The sequence below is a fragment of the Phoca vitulina genome, unplaced genomic scaffold (assembly GCF_004348235.1).
Source record: "Phoca vitulina isolate PV1807 unplaced genomic scaffold, GSC_HSeal_1.0 scaffold47, whole genome shotgun sequence".
In the NCBI taxonomy this organism is placed as follows: domain Eukaryota; kingdom Metazoa; phylum Chordata; class Mammalia; order Carnivora; family Phocidae; genus Phoca; species Phoca vitulina.
In genome coordinates this window covers 11,722,440-11,739,247 of record NW_022589750.1, presented here as the reverse complement: position 1 = coordinate 11,739,247, position 16,808 = coordinate 11,722,440, and the positions used below count along the sequence as shown (strand labels likewise).

The following is a 16,808-nucleotide window of genomic DNA, read 5'->3' as shown; positions in this document are numbered from 1 at the left end:
AACGTGGCTACGACAAAATTGAAAATAGCATAACCGTTCAGTCTTCCTAGGAGGTTGCATGGCTGCACAAAGTGAGGTCGAGCTGGGCCTGGAGGCAGGTGGGCTGTCTGAACTTCGAAAAACAGTGTAAATCTGCCCAAGAAAGCAATGACCCAGTGGCTTAACTTGGTGACGTCCCTTACAAAATACAGTCCTTACCGATCAGTGGAGCATCTGCCTTTTTGGACTCTGAACAGAGCAGTTACAACCAGGCACACTCTTGTTGGGGCAATTTCAGCTTGAATGAAGCCAGCACACGCAGATTTTTCTGACATCTGCCTGCAATGTTATGAAGTCAGCTTCACTCTGTGCCACTAAACGTATTAACTACTTTTAGGGCCAACTGTCAATGCACCTACTTGATCACGCTTCCTACACTTTCGATTTGTTTTCTTAAGCCACAGCTATTTATACCTGAAGTGCTTTTTCAATTTTTAAAAAGAGATGTCCTCATTATTCTGCCAACGATAACGCTGAGACTTGTAATTAAGTTATAAAACATGCCAGGAGGGAAAAGATGATCGGCAATTGCCATGGGGATATTATTGATGAGTGTCAGATTGCTTTTCGAATTCTGAATAAAAACCTCCCTTTAACATTTTGAATCATAAAGTTACAGAACCAGCAGAGACCCGAGGTCTCCTAGGTGTTGGTCAAGACCGTAGATTTGGTGTCAGGCAAGCTGTGTGACCCTGGGGCCAGTACCTTAACCAGCATCAGCCTCGGTTTCCTCATCCAAGAAATGAAGATACTAGCATCTGCCTTCTAGAGCTCTTTTGTGGACTAAATGTGATAACGATTGTGACTCTTCCTTGTACCTACTTTTATTCCACAGAGGTTGTGGTAATTACTATTAATTCTTGCACCATCAATATTTCCCCAGATGGCTCCAAGGGGATAACCTCTTCAAGCATACCTGGTCTGATCCCAACAGGCCTTTCTCCTCTGCTCTCTACCAGGACCCTTAAAACTCTTCCTTGAAGTGGAGAGGTCCATGGGTAACAAGAAGAAAACCCTGCAGCCTCTCCCTCCCCTTGCACTCCCCCACCCCCGGGGGTGCTCTGGGCAGTTCCTGCTGAAGAAAGCTGTGTTAAGGCCCATCAATAAGAGCCTCTACCAGCATAGTCTCCAACTTCCTACCTCCTTCTACAGTCTGGCTTCCCTAGGGTCTGCCTCCATAACCCTCTCCTGATGCATCTGAAAATAGTAGCATCAATGCTTTCCTTGCGATCAGCCACCTTGCTCTTAAGTGCTCCGGCTCATCTTGCTACCTGAATACGGGCCTCCTTACCTCTCTTTAAGACCCTTGATGGTAGACTTTGGAAGGTTGGGACATTCCTAGCTCATGTCCTCTCCCACTCACTAACTAAGCTTAGGATGGGTGTCGCATTGCCCAGAATTTTATTATACAGCTCCCATATCACACTTGTTTTGAGAAATATAATTACAAAACCACCAGGTTTTTGGCCTAGGATCCTAGGGGCAAACCAGACCTTTGGAGGTCAATCATATATCTTAAGTTAGAAAGCAGTTTAGGCTCTGCCATGACCTTGGACTAAAGATTTTACAGTTAAGGAAACTGAGAGCAAGGTGCTCAAGGAACTGGCCGGCAGGTATGGAGAGTACCTGACTGTTGACTTTTCTGTAGGATATATTTGTTCCTCGCACTAGTCAATCCCCTTCTGCCTAGTATTGAAGTCAGGACAGCCTTCCCACCCCCTACCCCCACATTTAACACTGCATCTGTCATCCAGAAGATGCGTATTAAATGTCGAATTATTAGTCCCTCCCATCTACATGCGGGGCTTTTTAGAGACTCAATTTCTTTGTCTCTGCACTCGCTGGTCTAACAGGGTCTCACACTAAGACTGGCTCAGGGTTTGCACCCTATCCTCCTGGAGGCAGCTGCATGGTGGAGGAGCTGTAGGTCCTCCATCTCTGGATTCTTAATGGCCGTGGAGCCCAGTGCTTTACACATAACAGGTACTGGGTAAGTTGTTTACTCTCTATGTGGTTCAAGGTGGTGCTTTGGGGAGCCTTCTCCGAGGGCGGGGCCATGCGGAACCTTATGTATCTCAGCCTTCCTGTATTAGTTACTTTTGGACCCTCTTCGTCGTGTGAATGAGAATAAAATGTTGTTTCTGCAATGCATCTATTTCTGACTATTTAATAATGTAGCTGCCTCGATTTACGACCAAATCCGTCAATGGCCCGTCGCCTAGTAACAGCAGCCACGCCCCTGTGTCATGGCCCCGCCCCATATCCTAGTACGCACGCGCACAACCTTTCTCCAGGGCTCGCCCGCCGCCGGCGCACGGTGGTGACGTCTGGGGTCCGCGACGCTTTTGAGAAGCTGAGCGCTGGGGTCCCGCTGACTGACCGGCACGTTCCCGAGCGCCATGGCCTCCGCCGGGGTGGCCGCCGGGCGACAGGCCGAGGATGCGTTACCGCCGCCGGCCGAGCCGCCGCTGCCTGAGACGAAGCCGCTGCCGCCTTCGCAGCCGCCGCCTCCGGTCGCCGCGCCTCAGCCGCAGCAGTCGCCGGCGCCGAGGCCTCAGTCCCCCGCCGGCGTGAAGGAGGAGGAAAATTACTCCTTTTTACCTTTGGTTCACAACATCATCAAATGGTAAGAGCCCAGGAGAGGACCAGCCACGACACGCCCTCCCGCTTCTCGTCTCGTGTTTCAGAGCTGCAAAGGCCTAAGTGCTGTCGGGTACACCCCCATTTTCCCGATGGGGAAACAGACCCAGGGGGAGGAGGCCTTTCCCAAGACCACACCTAGTCGCACCGTGAGTTCAGCAAACGTTTGAGCCCTGAGAGAATTGCCAGACCTCATGATGGCCAGGCCGTATTCTTAAAAATGAAGGCAGAGTAGAGACCGACCGCACAGGCTCTGCAGTCAGGCTACTCAAGTTTGCATCTTAGTGATCTGGAGCAAGTCAAGCGTCTCTGAGCCTCAGTTTTCTCACCGGTCATAGAGGAGTCACACTTGGATTCTGTCTTTTCAACATATCCCACAGATATGGATCATCTTCCCTGTGTGGCACACTGCTAAGTGCTGTGCGATGTACACAGTAAAAAGGGCCAACTTCTCAACCCCACATCGCTCACCGGTTTGAAGGGAAAAAAAGACAGGTTTGGGAATTACCCATAATTCAAAGAGATTGGAGGATTGATGATAGGAAACATTAAAAGAAACAAAGATACAAGTTGCCCTATACTAGCATGTTCTTGGGCAGTACCAAAGAGGGTGATTTGTCATTCTTTTTAAAAAGATTTGTTTATTCATTTGAGAGAGAGCGTGGTGCATGGGGGCAGGAGGGAGGGGCAGAGGGAGAGAGAATCTCAAGCAGACTCCTTGCTGAGCACAGAGCCTGTGGCGGGGCTGGATCCCGTGACCCTGAGATCACGACCTGAGCCGAAATCAACAGTCCCATGCACTCAACACACTGAGCCACCCAGGCGGCTGGATTTGTCATTCTTTTGGCCAATCTTCTGACTAGCCTGAGTTTTCAAACTGACCCTGTAAAAGAAAAAAAAAAATAGTACAATCAAAAGTCTCCTTGATCCCCATGTTTGCCTCAATTATTTGTGCTGTTATGTTATTTATATCCACATTTACAGGGGTTAACTAGGCTCACAACTTATTCAACCATTAAAAACCAAAACAAAGTAAATTAAACTCACAGTAACATTCAACTGAGCATTCAGATGTGCTCTTGGGTGTTTTGATGAAATGAACTTGCTACCCACAACATGAAGGTCTTTGTTAATGGCCCAGCTTCTTTTGAGTTTAGCCAGACTAGATTCACTTGCTGTGGGATGACCTCATGCTTCCACCACTTTTTAAACAACTGCGAAGCCTTTGTTCTCACATTAGACCCTGCGTTCATTTGGCTTCACTTGGTGTGAACGTACTGTTCATAGGGTAAGGCAGACTCTGTTCTGTTCTCATTAGCCTGTGATCATCAAGTAACACTTCTAGGCAGCAGTGAGATAGCAAACAAACGCAAATGCAGACCCCAAAATCCCAGGGCAGTGCTGGATTATAAATGGGTTATCCAAATTAACCCAAATATACGGGTTTTAAGAAAAATATAGAAAAATGAAAACATAAAATGTACACAGTCTCAGAGACAGTTCCTGGACCCCTGAGAGTATATTCTTGCACCCCAGTAGAGCAGCTGGGTTGGGCTGGCCTTAAACATGGAGCAGTAAGGTGCACTAGAAAGAACATGGGCTTTGAAGTCAGGTAGTCCTGGATTCAAATCCACGTACTGATATTTGCTTGCCTTGTAATCTTAGTAAATTATGTAACCTTTCTAGGCCTTAATTTCTTATCTCTAATACGTGAATAATAGCCCCGTGGACCTCAAAGAGTGGGTTCAGATTACAGCTTTATAGTGTATGGGCTAAGTGATCTCTGTCAAACAACCCAGCTTCTCTGAGTCTTTTCAATTGTGAAATGGAATAACAGTACTTAAATCATAAGGTTGCTGTAAGGTACGCTCAAGAGCAGCCTTCTGTGAAAGATGGTGGGTTGATCACATGTGTTTATTTCTGTACCCTCTGAAAGGACAGTGAAGAGTGTTTTTTTAAAGCATAAAACCGGAAAGAACAGGAGAGGAGATAATTGTCACAAAGCAGATGGCCAAAGGCGAATCCATCTCTCAGCCCGAAGAAGCATCCAGAAGCAGCTGCCTTTGACCATGGCTTCCCCCTAAATCTCAGGAATTGACAGTGCCAGGGACTTCTGGAAATAGAGGTGAAGTGGGACTAGAATAAGAGGATCACTTAAAGTCTGTGTAAGAATCAGATCCCATAGTCCTCTTCCCCACTCCAAGCAGATGGGTGACTATCCTTCCATCTTGGCAGACAATTAAAGGATTATTCTCTCAAGATTTATTTTTAAAGATAAGCCAGAGAGTTTCTGGACTGGAGAACACCAGGCACATGGCAGGAGTTGGAGAAAGGGAGCCATACTGAAAAGAGGGATTAAGAGAAACTTCACAAACCGAATGCTGAGACCCAACCCTAGCCTTCTTCCCCAACCTGGCTTCTAGACTGGCAGCCAAAGAGACAGAGATACCTTCTCTGGGGTGTGTGATGAGCTCAAAAGAGAAGACATTGGGGGCTCCCCAAGAGAGAACTTAGTTCATCCTAAGAAAGAAAGAAGCATCGGTAAGGGTTTCCGTTAAAGGGGGTTGGGGCACCCGGGTGGCTCAGTCAGTTAAGCATGCGACTCTAGGTTTCAGCTCAGGTCATGATCTCAGGGTCATGAGGTTGGGCTCCGCACTGAGAGCAGGGTCTGCTTGGGATTCTCTCCCCCTCTCCCTCTGCCACTCCTCCTCCTTTCTCTCTCTCTCAAATAATAAAATCTTCAACAAAAAAAAAGTTCCACTAAGCCCTTTTAGTGTTTTACAGTTCTTTTTTTTTAATATTCTCCATCCTTTATTTATACCTTGCTTTTTACTAACAGAATATAAAGTATTTACGTTTTCTATTGGCATTCAGCTTCCTCCTCCACATCTGATCCAAGTCAAAATAATGAACATTTTCTTTATCATAGGATCACATCTTTTTCTTCTTTCATTTAGTATGGTGAAAGCAGTGAATTATGCACATAATCCAAATAGTATTTTACTCTTAACTATATGACTGGGCAGCCAGGGTCACTAAGCATGTGAAGAAAAACCCTAGCAAAAGATAGAACAAAACAGAAGAGCAGAACTCCACTCGGAGGAATCCGTCACCAAGAGAAGGAAAGATGCGATCACCATGAAAAAAAGCTAGGATGTGATTTTCAAATATGTGTAGGTATGTATTTGGGTTTATAGGCTACCGAGGGAAGGAGACAGACAGACTGTGGTAGGAATGGCGACGAGGGAGGGGGCCCCGGGGAAGCCTGGAGGAGTCAGAAGGCTTGTTAAGGGTTGATGCCAAATGGCAGGTAGGAGGAGTGGTGTAGGAAGAGCATGGGCAAGGACATGATGCAAGAAACAGCATCAAACTCTTGCAGCCAGCTCGCAGGCTGGTGGGGCTGGGGCATAAATGCAAGGTAGTAAGGGAGAACTGGCGAGAGAGCCAGCATGCAGAGGACGGCACATCCCCCACAGGGAGGGAGATTTTGGCTTCTGAGGAGTGGGGAGCTAGTGAGACCTTCCAGCCACTGGGCCTCAGTCAGATTCGTGCTCGAGATGGTGGTAGCATCTCTGCCCACAGGTGGGGAAACCAGTGAGGACGCTGTCCTGGCAGGCTGGCCTGGCCCGAGGGAATGAGGTCCAGGACCTGCTGGCTCATGCAGGCCCTTGATCTCTTCCTCTCCTGTAGCTTCCCCAGGCGCCCTTTTATTACCTGTTTACTCCTTGCCCAGGGGATGAATAAGAAAGAAGCTGAAGTGAGGTTAGCCTTTCTTGTTCTCATAAAGAATTCAGACTACTGCATCATTAGGTTTGTAGAAAATTTTTATTAAAAAAAAAAAAAAGGTAACAGTCGTAAATTCAGAATCCTGTAAAATTCAGAAGTTCCCTCACCAATCCTAACTGCTATTACGATTTTAAGTATCCTTCCAGGAGCTATGTAAGCATGTCTTTTTAAAAATTTATAGAATTTGAGATCATACTGTACTTTGTTTTTTTTTGTTTTTTTTTTTTCACTTATGAGTCTGTTTTGGACCCCTTCCCATTCTCACACACGAAGGTCTTCCTCAGTAAGGTGGCTGCACCATGAGTTACGTAACCAGTCTTCTGTTTGTGGACGTTTACGTGTTCTAATTTTTGCTATTGCCAGCAGTGCTGGGGTAAGCATCCTTGTATTTGAGTACGTTTATGATGAGGTAACTTCTCAGCAGTGGAATTGCTGGAGTGGAGGGTACAGGCATTTTTCGTTTTCATAGCTGTTGCTAAATGTAGAGTGCTGTATCATTTTAGCTTTCTCCAGAACACAGTCCTGTGGCCTGGACTGCTTTGATTAACCCAAAATGACCCAGAAATCTGCCATCCAGAAAATATTTTTTAAAAATTGTTGGGGCACCTGGGTGGCTCAGTCGGTTAAGCGTCTGCCTTCGGCTCAGGTCATGACCCCAGGGTCCTGGGATCGAGCCCCGCATCGGGCTCCCTGCTCAGCGGGGAGCCTGCTTCTCCCTCTCCCACTCCCCCTGCTTGTGTTCCCTCTCTCACTGTGTCTCTCTCTGTCAAATAAATACATAAAATCTTTAAAAATAATAATAATAATTGCAGTTGTAAAAAAATATATAAATAAAATGAAAAATTTCAGTTGTAGATGTATTCAAAGAGCCCCCAAAGATACCCAATGGCAAGTGAGCCTCTCCCTCCACTCCTCTCAGCTCCCTCCCTTGTCCCCAGACTGCGTCATACTCCATCTCATGATGATACCATCATATCTTTCAACACTTCCCTGCTCAAGGGCACTTGCAGTGTTCCTGGTATTTTGCCACTGCAGTCAGTGCTGCAGTGACCCTGTTTGTAAATGGCATCTTGTAAACTCTGAGTAAATTTCTGGCAAAGAGACATGTGAATTTAAAATTTCGATCACTGTTAGCAAATCAGTAAGAATGCGCTAGTGTGTGTCTAGCAGCAGTGTGTTTGCGTCTGTTTGCCCATACCCCTGCCATCCACCTTTCAACTTTGTAACTGAGGCTAATCTGATAGGTCAGAAATGATGGGTTGTATTGATCTGTGTCTCGTTTTATCAGGTAAAGCATCTTTTCATATGCATCTTCTTATGTCATTTGTATTTTTCTCCTGTAAACTGCCCATTTTCTATAAGGTCATCCCTCTTTTAATGAACTCCTTGTACAGTAAGGAAAGTGTGCCTTTGCCGGGTTAGTGTATTATAAATATTTCCCCCAAGTTGTGGCTTTTCTGTTGACGTTGTTCCTGGGTTCTTTTGTTTGTTTTTGTCTTTCGGAAGCATATCATTTTATGCAGGCAGATTTGTTTTGCTTTTCCTTAATGGCTTCTGGATTTTGGTCCTAGTTAGCAAGGCCTTCCCACCCTAATAAAATGACAAATATCAACCTCTTTTTCCTAGGACTTTTATAGTTTGATTTTTCACTTTCTTTTTTTTTTTTTTTTTAAAGATTTATCTATTTATTTGAGAGAGAGCACGTGAAGGGGGAGGGACAGAGGGAGAGAGAGAATCCCAAGCAGGCTCCACGCTGAGTGTGGAGTCTGACTCAGGGCTCGATCCCAGGACCCTGAAATGATGACCTGGGCCGAAATCAGGAGTCCGATGCTTAACTGACTAAGCCACCCAGGTGCCCCTTTCACTTTCAATTCTGTGATGCTTCTGGAATGTATTTTGATGGAAGGAGGAAGGGGGCACCTCCACTTTTCCTCCATGAGCCGTATCATCCCGCTCTTACTTCATTCATTGTTTTCTCTCCTGGAGCCACCGCCTTCACCATATACATGGAGTTCCCATATGTTTTCTCATCTACTTCTGGACATTCTGTTCTTCTCCAGCACCAAACTGTGCAATCTTCCTGGCACAGTTCATGATCTGTCCAGGCTGGTCTTCCCTCTTCCTTCTTTCTTGGCAACATTTATCCGTAGCACCTTGACCTCTCCCAGCCTGTTTTCTGTAACCTGGCTGAGATGCTAGGAGGTGCAGAGATGCTGAGATTGGGTTAGTGGAACATTTAGGCTTAATCTGCCCGTTTACTTCCAAGCCTGTTGGTAACACTCATGGTCCGGGCCTTCTAACCTCCTTTTGGAATCTTATAGTCACTTCTTAAATAGTTTCTTTGCCTTTATCCTCTCGTCTCTCTAATTCGTCCTGTGCATGTTAGCAGTTGCATTTTTCTCTGCTCAAAAATCTCTAGGGCTCCCTATTCTTCCCATTCCGTCCTTCCCCGCTGGTAGCCCTCCATTCTGGGATCTGTGCAGACCACCTTCAAAGGCCTGCCTGGACCACACCACAGAAAGCCCGGAGCGAGTCATTTGGATGCCAGTGCTCTTTGGGTGCAAGGAGTCCTCCAGGGCGCATGCATCCTCCCGCCCTGTCTTGGCCCAAGGAAATGCCACATACACTTGTGGACCTGCTCAAAGGCCACCTCCCGCACCAGGAGAGCTCCTGGTTCTTGTCATCCTGGCTGGGGTGCAACTTGCCTGGCGCTGGAGAGAAGCTCCACCGCACTTCCCTCCTCCTGTCTGGCCCTTAGTTGAAGGAATGATCCAAATGACATATTTGTGTTAATGTAAAGAATGAGGAAAAGGGGAAAGAAAAATGTCATTTTTATGCGTGTAAGAAATGTTAAGAGTTCCCAACTCTTCGAGGCCTCTCCTGTTATGAATAGAAATCACATTAGAGAAGGACGCGCAGAACAAAGGAGGGAAGAAATGAGGCCTGTTGGACCAGAGAGAGCTCAGTTGTTTTTGTCCCCCTCAGAGTTGCCAAATCTAATCTGAGTGTGGAACTAGGTGGCCCAGCCTAGGAGTTCTGAGCTGCCGTTGTCACTGCTTTCCCTGCTGCTTGTGGCTCCCTCAGTAAAAGGATTCTGTCATCATGGGTACTTAAATGTGTTTTTGTTTTTGGTTCATTTCTTTAGTTCCTTCGAAGGTTCTCGGTTGCTGGGTAGGTAAAGGGGAGCCGTCTGTGACACTGCAGAGGTTGTTCAAATGATGAGGACACGGTGGCGTCCTTTACCTCTCGAGCCGGGGCCGGAACACTGACAGCAAGTCCCTTGGTTGTCCAGGCAGGTCAGCAAGACCTGAGAGCCCAGGCAAGACCACTTGCGTGGGAACAGGGTGTTACTGACCTGCTTCTTCCTACACCACATCTGTTTTAATCTGACCAGCCCTCCATGGCAGCTGAGGCCTGCCCTCGGGTGGAGCAGGCAGCGGCCCCCACATCAGAGGAGAAGTCTGTGAAAGAACCCGCCTGGCTCCGTGGGGCTTGTCTGCCCTCGTTTGACTGTAGTCCTCTCTGCCCTTGGCTTCTCCTTCATCCGCATCCCAGTGAAAAGGATGAGCACCCAGATAGGGAATATTTATAGACTGGTTGGAAGCATTATTTCTGGGCCAGCTTACAAGCCTGTTCCCTCCTCTGCCACTTCATCTCTGCTCAGTCGGCAGAACTTATCGAGCACCTGCTAGGACACAGGCTCCCCGAAAGCAGGCACACGGCTCAGCGGTTACTTAGTGCAGCATGAGAAGTGCCACAGTGCAGCATTTACGTGGAGTCTGGGCAAGAGTGGGAAGTGGACCCTAGAAGGGTCACAGGCTGCTGGTGGCTGGGCCTGAGGGGCCCCCTTCAAGTGCGAATTGGCCTGGCAGGTGTTGTCTGGGAGTTTGGGAGCTCAGACTTGGGTTTTGTAAAGGTAGGCGGGGCAGAGGGTGTCAGGAGGAGGAGAGGACCAGGCTCTGGAAGGCTCTGGAAATCGGGGCCGGTGGGAGGAGGAGGCAGGACCAGCGGCTGGGTGCTCATCAGGCACGAGGGAACGGGACACACGGACGCATCTGTGGGGGCGCAGGGTTCCAGCTCAGCTCAGTCATGAGGATGGGAGCGCCCTCCGTCCGAACTCCGGCATGCTGCGGAGGCAGGCAGTCCACTGTGGACGTCGGCAGGTCTCCCCAGGCTCCAGGGAGGAGATACGTGGGAACGGTTGGCACTTGGGTCCTGAAAGTCAGGAAGGAGGGCAGGCTGGGGGGTTGTTGACCTCTGAAGAGGTGGAAGTGGATGAACACGTTCCGAGCTGTCCTGTAGAGCAGTATTTTTTTCAAACTTCTTTTAGCAGAAGAACCTTTAGTTGCCCCTCCCTAAAAGAATGTCTTTCACTTGTAACCCTGTGAGCAGATAAAAGCAAGGGTCCGAGGCTCAAGGCCCCTCTCCGGAGGGCGTCTCAGATGCTGGCGGAACTGGAGCGGAGAAATGCACAAGGCTGCTAGCTCTCTACCAGATGCTGGAGTGGCCCGAGCTGTCGAGGGCGTGAGGGACAAGCGCGTCCGCGGCCCCAGCACAGGCTTTTGGAGGGCATTTTGGCAGGCCGTCAAAAATTTGAATGTACATAACCTTCAACCTAGATACTCACTTCTGAGAAATCATCTTAGCAAAATACTTGCACGAGTACTTACGGATATAGGTACAAATGTTCATTGCCATTTCAGTTACAAGTGGCAGGTTGCAAATCTCCAAATACCCATCAAAAGCCAAATAATTTAGCTGTATCACTGTATGTGTGTTCACATGGAAAGACATCCAAGGTGCAACGTAAGTGAAAAAAGCAAGAATGGTCACATTTTTGTCAAAGCAAATAACAAAAAAGTACCTGTGTGTTTGTAACCGTGTATTTCAAAGCGGTCTGAAGCAATATATACCGCATGTTAACAGAGGTGTCTCTGGGACGTGGATTAGAGGGACCTTCCTTTTCTAAGCCTTGTTGTCTGTTATTTTTAAATGTCTTTCCCTCAAGCACCTATTATGGTGACAGGAAAAGCAACAACCCCCCACCTCACCCCCACCACTAATTTAGAAAGATGCCGGCCACTGAAGTTAGCATGGAAGGAGGAGAGTGGGGGAAGGACTGGTCCCAGCGTGGGTCAGCTAGGACAGTGGGGGCGTGGGACTGAGGGTCACGGAAATTCTGAGGAGGAAGAAATGGGAAACAGTCCCGCTACTGCGTGGTCTCAGGTTTGGGGGGAAGTTGGCTTCAGGAATCTGGTGGGTTCCTTTTGCTTCTAAGTTACCAGTGGACACACTTGCCCAGTTGAGGCCAGTTGGCATCTTCAAGTCCCAAGGCACCTGTAGTAAAAACTGAAGCTGTGCCTTATTTAGCACCTGAACGAGGCATCACTCTTAAACCTGCCCGCCTAATAAGCCTGTGATGTTTGCCCCGGGTCCGGTAACAGTAACACCAAATGTCTGTGTCCACGGAATGCTGAGTATCAGCCAGGATGTGCACAGAAGATGGAGAAGAAGTGGCCTGTCAGTCAAGCCAGAGCAGTAATATTTTTGTCCATCTTTTAGAAACTACTATAAGCAGGACCAAAGTGCCCTAACCTGGCCCTTGTTTGTACGATTTTCGTGCCTCTCGACCTTGGCCTAGTCTCTTTTTTTTTTTTTCTTCTAAAGTTGGCTGATGACTAACATTGAACACAAAGCCAGGCCCGTTTGGAGCTTTCTGCTTTTATTCACTCAGTATTTGGGCCTGGCTCGTTTCTTTTGGCTTGAGAATTTCACAGTCATCCCAGCCTAGCAGGTTCCCGCCTGGTTCAAGCCAGTTCCTGAATACAGTGTTTTCCTCGCTCCGGGAGTTCCAGTTATTTACCTTCACCAACTAGGGCAGGCTGAGCGGCTTGCCAAGGCGGCCTTTGCTGTGGGGGACGTGGCCCCCTTTCCCCGTAGCTTCCCTCCGGGCAAGCTTTTATGTGGCCCCTTTACCGAAAGTTCACCAGGGAAGAATGGACAACCCTTGAGATTTGGGGGCTTTTAGAAGTGAGCATCCTAAGCATGGCCCACTTTTTCCTTCAGAATTCAATCTTCTTTGGGGCCAGGTCATGTTTGCTTCCAGAACTGGATGATCATACCTGCCTTGCAAATTCTTATCTCATGTATTTTCATTTGCTTTTACTGTGTCCTTTCAGATTGGTGATGTGAATCAATGTTCTTAAAACTATATTTTAATTTCAGAACTCCCCAGGGACTTCTATTCGTACAATGTGTTAACACATATGCCATCCAAGTATAATGATTTCAGAAATCCAGATGGTTTCTATCCAGAGTTGTAGATTTGAGCTGAGATCTAAAATCATTAAAATAAAAGATGGCCCCTATTTGCTTCCTTCTAAAGAATTTACAGTTCTCATAAATACCAATTACTCCTCTCTAGAAACCGGGATAAGGTATACCATTGATTGTATATTTAAAGTGAGGGCATCAAATAACAACAAGAAATGTTTGGCTGGTTAACATTCCCTAGAATGAGTGATTCTCCAGATCTTGCCTCTGAGTTAGCGCTATTGATAAATAGGGAACAGGGCGCATCTCATTTGCCAGGTGTGAGCATAACCAATGGATTGCCAGGGAAGATGGATATTCTGTCTGCGTAAGCAGAGAAATGATGAACAATAAACATGAATTAGCACCATCTGGGTTGAAATTTCCCGTCAGGAATGGACGTTTATTTAAAAAAAATAAATGATCGGGCGCCTGGGTGGCTCAGATGGTTAAGCGTCTGCCTTCGGCTCAGGTCATGATCCCAGGGTCCTGGGATCGAGTCCCGCATCGGGCTCCCTGCTAGGCGGGGAGCCTGCTTCTCCCTCTGCCTCTGCCTCTCTCTCTCTCTCTCTGACTCTCATGAATAAATAAATAAAACATTTTAAAAAAATAAATAAATAAAAAATAAAAAAAATAAATGATCATTGACAGTTCTCCCCGCCCTACACCTCAATGGGTGACTTTTAGAACAGCCTACTGAATTGGCTTTTAGGTTTAGTCCCAACTGTTTGTTTTCAAAAGCTCATCCACTTGCTAACTTTTAAAAAATGTATAGGAGCAACTGGCAAGCTGTTTCTTTGATCTTAGGTGAAGGTTTTGTTCTTGTTTCTAACTGAGCCGTGCCAGGGGAGCATGGATCTCTGGGCAGCTAATCATAGCCAGCAATGGGATGAAGTGAATGATCCTGCCTTTAAAAGGAGCCTGACCCGAAGGCAAGGAATTTACAGGACTGGTAGGGGAGACTTCGTACCTGCTGAAAAATTTCCAGTAGCTTGTAACTAATTTAAAATTTATGATTAGGTCTGTGGAAATTAGTGCTTGCATTAACAAGCTCAAGCATCAAAACATCAGCTAAACTTAGCTCTTGCTAGCCAATGAAGTTTCCTGATGGGCCTGGAAATGTCTCCAATTAGAAGAAATGTAGGATTTGGGCCAGTTTCGCCGGCCATTCGTCACCTCACGGTGGTAATGGTGTGTTCGTTCATTCAGCAAACATTTACGAACTTCTTCCCCAAGCATTTGTTCCGGCAGCAAAGGCGACTTGAGTCCCCACAGCGCCCAGGGCCCGGGGCTACGGCTCCGAGCAAGGCAGACGCAGTCCCTGGCCTCTGAGCGAGTGGGGTTTCGGCTCAAATGGCGCGGGCAGGCCAAGGGGGGGTGCAGTGGCAGTGCTGGGCGGGGGTGCCCTGGGGGTGCCCGGCCGCGTAAGGGGACATGCTGAAAGGTAAGGTCGGAAGAGAGCAAGTTCTGTGGGGGTACAGACGAGGGAAGCCGTGACCGCTAACGAGCGCCCTCTGCCCCTGCAGTATGGACAAGGACAGCCCAGACATCCACCAGGACCTCAACGCCCTCAAAACCAAGTTCCAGGAGCTGCGGAAGGTCGTCAGCACCATGCCGGGCACCCACCTGAGCCCCGAGCAGCAGGAGCGACAGCTGCACAGCCTCCGGGAGCAAGTCAGGACCAAGAACGAGCTTCTGCAAAAGTACAAGAGCCTCTGCATGTTTGAGATCCCCAAGGAGTAGTGGAGGCCGGCTTCCAGGGATGCCCGAGACCGAACGGGGAGCGCATGCGGCTTCCCTGACTCCCCCCGCCCCCCCCCCCCCCCCCGGCCTCCAGCTGCGAACTCTGTAACTGAGGGGGGCGGCGGGGGGGGCTGCTGAAGCTGCTTCAGTGGCCGAACTTGGCATTGACTGTGTGGGGAGCCAGCGCGGAGGCTTGGCTTGGTTGGGGCCTCCTTGTAGAGGATGTAACCATACGTCTAGGTGCATAGTAACCGCGGTGCCTGCCGGTGGGAGGAAGAATGTTCCTGGAGGCTGGGGAGGGGGCAGGCGAGGCTGCCCCTGCTTCTGGGGAGGGGGCCATCTGCTGTGTATTCAGGCTCCTTGGGCAGAGCCCCGGAGGAGAGGGGGCGGCTCCTCTTGGCTTTCCTGCCCTCCGCCTCTCCGGCCGCCCCCCCCCCCCCCGGGCATGCTCAGTGCTACCAGGTACACGCTCTTCTGTTGACAGCAGCGTCATGAAACATTTGCATAGAATTCACTGACCAGCCGGGGCTGCACTCCTGCGGCGTGGATTTCAAATGGGAAAAGAACCGGGAGGACCCATATTGTTTTGAAAGCCGAATATGGTTTTGAAAGGCTGCAGGGTGGCTTCCTCCCTGCCCGCCCCCCGCCCCCCGCAATACTTTGTTTCGTTTTTATGTTTGAGCCAGTGAATGTAACCGTGGCTTTGGGGGTGTCAACCCAGAACCCCACAGGCGGCCCCTGTCTCCATGTTCTCTGCCTCCTACGTGTGCTTGTTACTTCTTCTCGCTCCCTTTGCCTCCTGCCTCCTCCCGTCCGCTCGGCCAGCCGTCTGGTGCTGGAAGATGACCAGAGCCCTCGCACCCTGCACCCTTCCCACGGGGCTCGGGGCTGGAGGGCAACATTGTCTTCACGTGTTGTCCTGCTTTAAAAAATGAGCTTTCTCCCTGGCCTTCTCACTAAAGAGCCAGCCGCGAACACTCGCTGCACGGCAGACGGAGGTGAGCTCTTTCCCTCGCCTCTTCACGAGGAGCTGACAAGTAACCACGTGTTGTTTAGATCTAGAAATGGGCACATAACCTGTGCTGACCAAGTCAGCGGCTTAACAGATGCCCGCCGATTGACCTCGTAGGCAGCAAGACTGGCCGAAGGTGTTTTTCACAGGGGTTCCATGTGTGCTGACCTGCAGTCAGAAGAGGGCTGGCGCAGAGGAGGAGCTGGGGACGTGTGAAGGGGGGTATCCGGTTCCAGTGGCTTTGGACAGAAGAGCGGGCTCTGAGCTGAAGTGGGCAGCCGCCTGGTAGGCCAGGCCACCCTGGGACTGTTAATAAACTGAATCAGTTATGTCCTTGACATTTCAGAGTCGTGTGGGGGCCGGTTTTAAGGCTCTGACCAAACTTCGCGAAACACGAAGCACATAGAGATCCAAGACCAGCGGGGCCCTTCTGCAAGGCTGAAACGCACAGGACCTCTTCCCGGGGCAGAGGGAGACAGAACCCTCCCTGTATTCCAGGGTTTGGACTTGTGACATTTTTTGAGTATAATTAAAAGAACTTGTACTCTGCTCTCAGGACATCTTGGGTTTTGTGCTGAGAAATTCATCATAGGAGGTCTCCCTTGCATAGTTGAGAGGAAGATGCTCATTTTGCTTAGAGGAGACAGAACAAATTGTGAGAGCCTCCACCGTGCACCTCCTCCCCCTCAGCGCACGTGCGTACACACACACGCGCGCGCGCGTGCACACACACACACCAAAGCCAGCGTAAAAAAACAGAATAACTGCCCTAAGGAGCGACATCCGTCCCCAAGGACCCAGTTGGCCTGGTGGGTCATCCTGCCCACCTGCGACTGGCCCCATGGGCCCAGAGGTGAGTTCAGTCCCTAGGGAGCAGCCCTCACAGAGCAGGGTGGAAATCCCTCCCTGAGACAACACTGGATGCCCCTCCCGGGGCTGAGCACCCTCTCGAAGCCACCAGTTAGTTGGATTCCTGGGTGGCGGGCACTTGCGCTAAGTACTTTTCACTCCTCACAGCACCCCCACGTAGAGGGTGCTCTCTCTTCTGTGGGTGGAGAATTGGAGGCTTGGCAGGTGTCACTTGCCCGAGCTTGCAGTTACAAGTGGCAGAGAGAACTGGGTCCCGAGTCAGGATAGGGTGCCCTCAACTGCCGAAGAGAAGGAGAAACTGAGGCATAGAAGGTGCCAGACCTACCCCCAGGGCAGCAAGTGCTTCCCGAGGCTGGAGGGCACAGGAGGCCAGGTGATTTTGAACTGACACCAGATTGGTCTGTCA

At 49.1% G+C, this 16,808-nt stretch overlaps 1 protein-coding gene across 1 annotated transcript; it reads left to right on the top strand.

Moving 5' to 3' along the window:
• Positions 1-2,364: 2,364 nt before the first annotated feature.
• On the top strand, positions 2,365-16,273 carry MED9 (mediator complex subunit 9). Its single transcript, XM_032431901.1, has 2 exons — positions 2,365-2,665; positions 14,304-16,273. Exons 1-2 carry the CDS (start codon positions 2,439-2,441, stop codon positions 14,518-14,520), a joined length of 444 nt encoding a protein of 147 aa, XP_032287792.1. The 5' UTR covers positions 2,365-2,438; the 3' UTR covers positions 14,521-16,273.
• The last annotated feature ends 535 nt before the right edge of the window (positions 16,274-16,808 follow it).